This window comes from Akebia trifoliata, chromosome 1 (assembly GCF_017979445.1).
Source record: "Akebia trifoliata isolate Shusen 1 chromosome 1, ASM1797944v1, whole genome shotgun sequence".
NCBI classification, from domain to species: Eukaryota; Viridiplantae; Streptophyta; class Magnoliopsida; order Ranunculales; family Lardizabalaceae; genus Akebia; species Akebia trifoliata.
The window spans coordinates 32,364,731-32,375,436 of record NC_141375.1 but is presented as its reverse complement, the minus strand read 5'-3'; the positions used below and the strand labels follow the sequence as shown (position 1 = coordinate 32,375,436).

The following is a 10,706-nucleotide window of genomic DNA, read 5'->3' as shown; positions in this document are numbered from 1 at the left end:
ACTCTGGAAAAATCCACTCATTTTTAATTTTCAAGTTTTTTCGACTAAAACACATAGGAACATCTACTAAAACTTGAGATAACGACTTGTTTAAATGATTTTAACCTAAAAGAACTATTCTTGATTGATTTTCATTTATATTAAGAAAAAAAAATTAAAAAAACCCTAATTTTTTACACATATCTTTCAAATATTTAAAAAAATTATTGAAAATGATTTCTTCTTCCTTCTTTAATGTTTTTCGATAGAGTGAAGTCTCTGAAACTTTATTGAAATGTTAAAAAATTAATTATTATTATTTTATATATATATAAAAATGATGAGTTCAAATGATTAGGACATTCAATCACGATAAATGTGAGAGATGGGTGTAGAGACAGACTCTTAAGAAACAAAAAAGTATACTAAATAGATTATTAAGAGACTGTCCAAATTTAGGGGAAAATGTCCCTCCATCAGGGTCTTCTAAGTAATTTTCCCTAAAAACAAACCTCGAATGTGACTACCACAATACATTTATTTAAAATTATCTTAATTGTGAAATTCACATGAAATCAACAACCAGTCAAAAATTGTGACTTTGGTCTTCAACTTCTCAAACACGGAAAACTAATGAATTTAGAGCTGCCCGCGGTCAGATATTCGGACTGCCCGTTCAATGCAATCGGAAGCATTACAAGGGCCGGTTTGACGGAATCGTCTGAGAATATTCTGTCTAGATCCTATTTAGCAAAAGTAAACTTGGATTACTTGCCCTTAACAGAGTTTTTTTATTCAGTAGTTGGAATTAACGAACTAAGCAGCTTCCTTGTAAAATGTCAAAAATACCCTCAACTTTGGGAGATGAAATACCATACCAGCCCCAATAGCTCCTCACACGCCCATCTCCAGTTTTGAATCTCGATTGGGAGAGGAAAACTTCCATTTTGAAAGATAAATAATGGCATTGTTTATTATTTTTAATATGATTAATGCTGGAGTGACCTCAACGGAAGATACACAGGGGACATCTTGATGTGGTGGGGCACGCATGTCTGTAGATGCATTTTCCTCAAAGGTCACTCCAGCACGACTCTATTAATAAATGTTTTAAGAATAATAAGAATTATTAAAATAAAAAGTAATAGAATTGAAAAGAAAACAAAAACAAAAAAAAAAAAACCTACTGGATGCATAAAAGAATTCTATGAATTTCTTTCTTAAATTTGTCCTTTGTTTTTAATGTAAATCATGGGGGGAATGCACCTTCACACACTGAATTTCTTTTTTTTTTTCAAATTTTTAAAAACTCTCTTGCTTGATTAGAAGAAATAAATAAATAAATATTATATATATATATATATATATTTACAATATCTTAATATTTAACTAAAATATATAGAAACAAGAGCTTTTCAACTCACATTAGACTTTAAAAAAAAAAATTCTAAACATCTTTACTATAATAATGGGAGAGCGGAGTAGAAGTGGATCTAAATTTGAATGGCACAAATGCCCCACCTTCACATTTAAATTTAATGCAAGGTCATTTTGATTATAAATCAAGAAAATGGCAATTCCATAGTCTTATTATAATCACAGAAAATTTTCAAAATTATAAAAAAAAAAAAAAAAAAATTTGAACTACTTTAAATTATATTTAAATTTAATGCAAGGTCAAATTTTCTTTTTATCTTAAAAAAATAAATATTGCTATTAAGCCCTTTGATACATGTGCCTTTTGCGCATGCCACCCTCTAGTAAATAATAAAGACAATAACAGACTAATAGTTATAAGTTGCATAATTATCTTAAGATAACAGCTGAAAGGTGAGCATTACATTCATCAAAGCTCCCTCCCCAAAGTTGTTTTTAGAAAGAAAAATAATAATAAAAAGAGGCTTCTCTCCACGTTTTGAGGGCTACACGTCCTCTCTCTCTCTCTCTCCATGTCTTCCTCCTCTCTTCTCTATCTGTAAAGGGTATTTTAGTGATAGGTTCTATAGGAACTGGACGATCATATTTGGTCAAATACCTAGCGACAAACTCCTATGTTCCTTTCATTACGGTATTTCCGAACAAGTTCCTGGATGACAAGCCTAAAGGTTATCTTATTAATGATATCGATATTGACGATATTGATGATAGTGGCGATAGCGATGATGACCTTGATACGGAGCTGCTAACTATGACGAATGCGCTAACTATGTATATGTATATGACGCCGAAAATAGACCGATTTGATATCACCCTTCAATTCGAATTAGCAAAAGCAATGTCTCCTTGCATAATATGGATTCCAAACATTCATGATCTGTATGTGAATGAGTCAAATTACTTATCCCTATAAATTTTCTATTACCTTGAGATTTCTTAACGTAGGCTAGGCTGATCTTTATCTTCAACTATTCTCCTAAAAATAATAAAAAGAATAAACAAAAAAAAAAAAACAAAAAAAAAAAACAAAAAAAAAAAAAAAAAACACAAGAAGAAAGAAAATGAAGGAAGAAAAAGAAGAAGAAGAGTAGCATAAAAGAACAAGGAACTCACCTTCTCCTTCTCTTTTCTAACACCTCTGTTGAAACAGCCAGCATGGTTTTCTTCTATCTTTGACTCTCCAAACATCATTTTCTCATCTCTATTTGACATCTCTCTAACCAACAAAATTCGCCACAGCAAGCTTCCATTTTCATCTCCCTCATACTCGTCTTAATCATTCTCGCGAATTACCATTGAGTTGAGTCTGAAGGAATTACGTCGCAACGACCTTTTCGAGGTGAGTTTAATTTTGTTATTTTATTTTAATTTTTTTCTTTCATCTTTTCCCATGTTTTATTTTCTTTTTATTTGATAATCCTATTGCTTTTCATTATCATTGGTCATTTTTTATGTTTTTTTATTATTCTTGAATTACAATTACAATGTAACCTATAGTAAAGAAAGTTTTTTTTTTTTTTTTTTTCTCATTTTCTTTCTATTTCTTATACTAATGAAATTATTGTTTATATTTTTTTTGTAAAAAAATTCATGATCATCATGGTCAAGTCGATAATTTTTATATGTTAAAATTGAAGTTGATTGAATTTTTTTTGTGACTATAAAAACTTTAATCACCTTAGAAATTATTCATGTTTAGGGATAAATAATGTTCGATTCAATGAATCTTAATATGTGATGTGGTTTGTCGATTTGGAAAGTTCATATTCATAATTTTCTAGTTTGAAAATTTCATATGTTCATAATTTTTTGATTTAGAAATTTTATATTTATATGTAATCCTTTAATTTGAAAATTTTGTGTTATTTGTAATTTTCTAATTTTGCAATTTTTCTATTTGAGAATTTACCATGTGATCATAATTTTCTAATTTAGAAATTTCATATTTATTCATAATTTTCTGATTTGGAAAGTTTGTGTTATTCGTAACTTTCTAGTTTGTAAATTTTATGTTTAGTTCATAATTTTCTGATTTGGGCATTTACCATATGATCATAATTTTTCAATTTAGAAGTTTTATATTTATTCATATTCCTTGATTTGAAGTTTTGTGTTATTTGTAACTTCTAGTTTGAGAATTTTATGTTTAGTACATAATTTTCTGATTTGGGGATTTATCACATGATCATAATTTTTAAATTTAGATGCTTCACATTTTTGCATAATTCTTTGATTTTGAAATTTTGTGTTATTAGTAACTTTCTGATTTGGGAATTTTGCATGGTTTATCACTTTCTAACTTAGAAATTCGGAATTCTCTAATTTAAAAATCTTGCATTGTCAATTTGGAGATTAGGAGTTATATGTCCCATTTTTGTCGATATGGTGATCTTGCTCAAATCAATGTTTTTTCAATTTAGAAATTTTTTACAAATTCTATTTTTGTCGATTTGGTGAATTTGCTCAAATCAATATTTTTTTTCAATTTAGAAAATTCATGCAAATTCCTATTTTTACTGATTTGGTAATTTTGCTAAAGCCAATGATTTTCAAGTTGGAAAGTTCACATGCATGTAGTTGTTCTCGATTTAGCAATCTTCTTGATTCAAAGCATTTACATATCTTACCAATTTGGCACCATTTTTTATTGATTCGTATTTTACCAATCTGGTAATTAAGAGTGATATGGATCTCATTGATTCAAAATCCTTACACATGCATAGCTTCCATTTGTTCGATTTTATTTTTTTTGCACATAATTATATTAATCTAGAAAATTTTCATATATGGGGAATATTTCTTAAGTTTGGAATTGTTCATGCATGTGCAGAATTTAGTCGATTTGGAAAATATACATCCATGTTGACTCTTTAATTGAAATATATTGCTACGTGAACTTTCGAACATGGGATAAAATTGAGATTTTTTTTTACAATTTTTTTTTTTTTTTTTTTTTGTGCAAAATTGAAGGAATCATATAATGTTTTAAGGGATTTTAACTATGGATTCATCTAACAAATCTGATATAAATTGATGATGATTAGACCCTAGCTTCACCTTAATCTTTGATCATACGATGATTTTGGATCGTAATATAGACCGACCACTTCGATCGGGTGGGTTCGATGCCTAAAACCTTGCGAAATCCGTAATCTAATTTATTATCCATTTATCTTACCAGTGAATTGATCCGGATCCGCTTTAGAGTTATTTTGGTTCCTAGACTAAATTAGATGATAACTCCCGATACTCAAAAAAATCTCCAATTTACCAATCAGATACCTTTTTGCTATTTAGTGAAAATGGGTTGAGGCAATTTCACATTTTCATGAAGATTAACATTAAGTTGTTATCACTTTTTGAAAAAAAATAAAACAAAAAACAGTTCAGTCTTGATAGTGAATGTTAATCAAACTCGGCTTTAGAAGGTCTTGTATTTAGCCATTGGACTTGTGCAACTCTAGTTATTATCGGTAAGATTCCATAATTTGCATTTTAGCACATCTAAAAAAATCTTCACATTGGGTGTCACATTTAAGTTGATGGATCAGAGTATCAATAACTGCATATATTTGTACAATTTGGATGTTAGCATACGGTATATTTGTATATCTTGGCCTCATAATTGTATATTGTGTTGATGAAAAAAATTCAAACTTAGAAACAGTTTAGAAGAGATAACAAGTAAATTTGATATTTTAAAGAGAGGTGAACCATTTGACAGTTAACAACTAGTAGCCATGAATTTACAGATTGAAAAAGCTAGTATCTTTTTTCCTACCTGGCACCATTACAACACCATTTAGAATGAAGTTGGTAAAAAAAAAAAAAAAAATACTGAAATCCTAGGTGGAGATGCTATAATCAGATTAAAGCTATAACAAGGTGACGTTGTTTTGGAAGGTTTGGGATCGTCGGGGAGGCCAGTGCTTACGTCTCATATTTTTTTGAACCCATCATATCCAGTGAGTCCATGGGTATTCATGCAGTCCAACTCGGCTTCTTGGGTTCTTGTTTCAGCCTCACCCCAAATCAGAGAATCAGTTGTGGAGTCCATGTTTCGAACCCTTTTCTTCCTTCCTGACGGAGACATTTCCAAAGACAATGCTGCGAGATTACCGGGTGAAGTTAGGCAGCTTTCGGTGGAACAATCAGCCCTCTGAGGGTGTTGTAAGCTACGAGGCTCCTCTTCAGGGACATGTACTCTGACTGCTTCGGTTGGACTTACAGAATAGAAGCCCATAGGATCATTGGCGGAGATTGTTGCCGATGCCTTAGTTGCTAATGCAAGAAGGTCTTGGCCCTCTGTGACTGCAACTGCATCTCCCATGGTTTGATCAGCAAGTATCTTACATGCTCTCTCGAGCATGGAATCCACATATCTTCGTTCTGCATCCTTGCGAATTTGCACATGCTTCTCAACCTTCACACACACACACACACACACACACAAAATGCAAAATAGATTAGCAGAATATCGTGTAGACTTGGTACTCAAGGCCTGCATCAATTGAGTTTGACTCATGGGGTTCCCACTCCAATGATGATATTATTTTAAATAGGATAATTTAGAAGCACCCCCTGTAAAATTGGTGATATTAGGTTTACTCCCTTACAAAATGCAAGATTAGCCTTACCACCCTTGACTGTGAGTCCAGGTTGAGTTTTGTTGATGATTTTACGCTATAGTTTTGATTCTTTTTAAAATGCTCTTCAAATACTTAAATTACTAAATCAAAATTTGGAAAATTTTAAAATTTCACTGTTAAATCAACGAGAAAAAACAACCTTGACTTACAGTCAAGGGGGATAAAACTAATGTTGCATTTTGCAAGGGGGTAAACCTAATATCACAATTTTACATGGGGGTATTTCTAAATTATCCTTTTAAATATAACTATTTTTTTAACCAAGGTATCCGGGCCTCTTAGAATACCCAACTGATCCTCGGGGCACGTGCAGGCCCCTCCCACCACACACACCAGGTAATTTCTGGGGATAAATCCGTGAGGGTGGCCCCTAAGGTGGGATTCGAAATATAAGTAACTATTTTCCCTCTGTGGAATCTTGTTTTTTTCTTGAAGAGCAGTAACTGCAGAAAAAGGTAGGTTTAGAACCACCAAGTGTTTCCCATCTTAACCTTCCTTACTGCATTCGAAGTTACCTGACTAAACACAGTTTCCATGGCTCGGTACTAAAGCCTACTTAACGAGAAAACAAGAAAAATCGATGACCAAGAGAGAGAATTCTCTAAATGGGAAAATTTTAACTCACTTCAACTTGAAGATGTAGTTTTCTCTGGACTTCCATTTGGGCTCTCAACGCCTCCTTGACTTCATAACCCCTAAATATGACAGTTCCCATCACATTGCAAATTAAAAATGAATAATTACCACAAACCAAAAGCTTGAATATCCAAGCATGCATTACATGGGCTTTGCCAAAAAGAAAGATTGAACTTTATCTTACTCATTCGTATCGGAAGTTGGCAAGCTTGCAGATGACGTACCCGTCCCTGGGCTATCCAAAAGGTATGAAACTGAGCCTTTATTTCAGAAGGCAAAAGTAAGTCAGCTTACTGGTGAAGATTATTCTCCGGAATTACTCTTTTTAAGTGGTGAAACTTTGATTCACACTCTACTAATTGTTAATGTGTGAATGAAACAAATATTTGAGCTTGATATTTCCTAAAAAGTTGACTCCAATAGGTCAGATGCATGGCTGTACATTTTTTTTAAGAAAACGTATTTATGAAGAAAAGGAAATGTTAACTAGGCACTACGAACGTAGTCAAGTCAAATCAACTAAGCAGTGTTTTAACAGGATCAGACTTCAGAAAGTTTATAAGCAGTTCAACAGACATCTATATCTCCCAAGGTCATTAGAAAGTACATACAGAATAGGAAAAAATGCATAATGCAATGATACAAAGAGAAAAAGAGTTAAACCAAACCATACCATCTTTAGGTGCTTCAGTGAAATCCTTCCCTGATTGCTTACCAAGTCTGTATTTCTGTTATGTAGCAAGAAACGTCATTTAGTTAAGCAAGAAGACGAAGTTTCAACTTTCACTGGGACCTCCAAAGTGTTGGATCATTACATAGATCAAGAACTAAAGAATCTTGAAAGAGACCTGAAGATGACTTTTTAAGTGAAAAAGTGTAAGTCCTTTCACACCCATTGTCCTCATGATAGCCTTTGGTGTTGCTTCTGCAATTCAAATTCGTGGCATGAAGTGCATTGAAATACTAGAATTATGATCATACGAGCACTTCATTATTGAAAGCAACTAAACGTCTAAATCAACCAAACGATCATCGAAGGAGATTATCTTTTAAATGAAATATCATGAACACGTACCAGATTTTTTTTCCTACTTGAGCAGTGGATGCTAAAAAAGTAATGGCAACCACCAAGATATGGAAGAAATTTGTGGCTCGAACCTTAACAGGGTAAAATTGAAACCTACTTGGTTTTGTAAATAAAGATCAAAAGCTTAATACAACCAAATAATTTTGCTTTTTCATTGTTCTGTCAAAATAAAGAAGCTCCATCGTATTTATGACCACAACCCTTCCTAGCACACTTTTCTATCTATATTCTTCCTTCTTATAAAGAAGGAAAGAAATACCAAAGGATAAAAAGAAACAGTTCCAGACTTGCCGCACACCCGCAACACAGGTCACTTTGATCTCCTCCTGTTTTGTTCTTCTTTTTTAAATAAAATTCCATAAAATTAAAATTAAAATTAAAAAAAAATGTAGACTTTTCAATCTCAGAAAACATGGATACAAGAAGAAAAAAAAAAAAAGGCGAAAGAAAAGGGAACACCGTTAGGGTGACCAAGAATGACAAAATATCATCAACAAATTGTGAGGAAATGTGGAATTTTCTCAATGTGCCATCAAATCAAAACTATGAGGACATGAAAATTCCAAAAGGAGAACTCAGTAATAAGAGACATATCATCTATCTGGTAATCTAATTATGTGAAAGGAAATCCCCATAAATGACGCAATCGACAAGCCTAAAGGAAAATGACAAATTCATTCGAGAATACTGTAGAACAGGAAAAATACAAATTCAGGTTAAGATTATCTAAATGAAACCTACATGAAACTTTCCAAAATTGCGTCAACTCAATAGAAAACTAACCCATCCTAAACCCTTGAAACTAACTAAAAACAACAGCATTTAAACTTATAATTAGCCTAGAAATAGATACATAATATAAAAGGGAGCAATACTAAGTCGTATCATCCTTCTACTAATCTAATAATATAAAAGAAAATCCCAATTGGCACAATCAACAAGCCCCGACAGAAAAAATGACCCATCTCAACAACAACAATAAAATTATAAAAATAAAAAAAACCCTTGAATCTAACTAAAAAACAACCCACGTTCAAACATCTAATTAGCATAAAAATAGATATATCCCCACAACATTGTAGGATTAACGGTATCAAGAACTAATAGTATAGACAAAGCTGGGACTGAACATACAAGCTTATGGACTGTGCATGGCAGTTTCTACTTGAAAATGCATAAAATTTTCCAAACAGCCATCAAACAATTCCTCTGGAAACAACTCAGAACCTAATAAAAAAAGATCATAAGTATTACGAAATGAAATAGAAACTACCTCGCAAACATATATTAAATTAAAATAACTAAAAAAAAAAAATACATACACTGCCTCGCATACACACCAAATATTTAGAGGAGACAAACAACAATGTCACAAAAATGACATTAAATAACCCATTAAACAGTAAAACAAAAAATACCCATATAAAAAAACACCCAATTCAGCAGACTTGTATAGCAAGAATTTCAGAACTAAGAGAAATTAGAACAAAACCCATTACAAAAAATATATATTTATATACTAACTATCGGGTCCTCCGAGCTGAGTAACAGCATCAACAAATCGGTCATGAAGTTCTGTAGTCCATCGAAGACGAGGTTTGGGATCTGAAGTAAGTACCACACAAGGGTCTCCCCAGTGATTCGGACCCTGCATCTCTTCCTGAGAAATAATGGATTCATGAGGAGGAATCAAACGAGGGAACATCCTCTCTCCTGAAATCTCAACAAGCAACACAAGTAGAAAAAAAAAAAAAAAACCCACTTGAGTGAAGTAAAGATCAAAGTTTTTATTATTATTTTGGGTAGAAATGAAATGAGATTGATTCAGCAGAGATTAAAGGTGATAATAAAGCTGAAAGAGAGGTAAAAAGGGGTGTTTATATGGCGGACTTTTGTGAGCTATTTGTGGTTATCTCTCTATTTGTTGTTCTCATCGAGCAAAACGTGGGAGATTTTCTTTGGGTCTGGAGTTTCAGAGTCTCATTTTTTTTTTCCTTTTTCAATAATTACCTTTTTATTTTGATTTGATTACTGACCAAACATTTAGTTGAAAAAAAAAAAAAAAAAAAAAAAAGAAAAATAAATGAAAAAAGTGTATGATGGACATCCTCATCAGGAACTTGTAATCTTATTTGTCATACGGTCATCATGTCTCATCTTCCCACTTCATTTCCTAGCCTGTCAACGCATGATGCAGTTTTTTTTTTAATTGATTCATAATAAATGGGTCCCACTCTAGTGGGGTCATGATGTTGATTGGTTGCTGACCGCATACGTTTGCTACAGCAGAAGTGATAGTAGCGAATTCAGGTTTTGCCGTTTTTTCTTTCCGTAGATGTTTTGAAGAGGAGAACGCTGGAATAACTTTAAAATTGACATCGTTTCACGCATTGATTACGCGGATGTGTATGGAACTATAGATGTTTTTCATCGAGATACAATTGAAATATTTTTTGATTATGTGCATAGGCACAATATCTTGACGTAGCGAAGTATATGAATCAATAGATTCGATAGAAATTAATATATTATGTTTAATGGAATTCTCAAAATCAATTTGAATCAATTGATAAATAAATAATTACTTAAAAAAATAAAAAATAATTAAGAGAGAAAAAATAATTGAATTTATTGATTATTATTATTTTTTGGATTTGAAGTTCCTTATATAAATAATTTCATCATAACAACTTAAAATCCTATTAAAATATTAAAAATTAATATTATTAATTTACCTATAATATAAGAGATTTTTTTAATTCTATTATAAGTCAATTTGACATTTCTAAAGATTTCTAATTATAGTCTAAATAATAAAAACAAATTGAAAACTAATACACATTTATAATCTTAAAATAACTATGAAATATAAATCCTACTAAAACTAAAAAATAGAAACAAATCAAACAAGAATTAAG

The 10,706-nt window shown here is 31.7% G+C and overlaps 1 protein-coding gene across 1 annotated transcript; it reads right to left on the bottom strand.

Moving 5' to 3' along the window:
• Positions 1-5,084: 5,084 nt before the first annotated feature.
• On the bottom strand, positions 5,085-9,783 carry LOC147411831 (protein PHR1-LIKE 3-like). The gene is made up of 6 exons (XM_086452884.1): positions 9,313-9,783; positions 7,550-7,626; positions 7,375-7,429; positions 6,886-6,961; positions 6,691-6,760; positions 5,085-5,839 (listed from the first exon to the last, which is right to left on the bottom strand). Exons 1-6 carry the CDS (start codon positions 9,491-9,493, stop codon positions 5,354-5,356), a joined length of 945 nt encoding a protein of 314 aa, XP_086309010.1. The 5' UTR covers positions 9,494-9,783; the 3' UTR covers positions 5,085-5,353.
• Between the last annotated feature and the right edge of the window lie 923 nt (positions 9,784-10,706).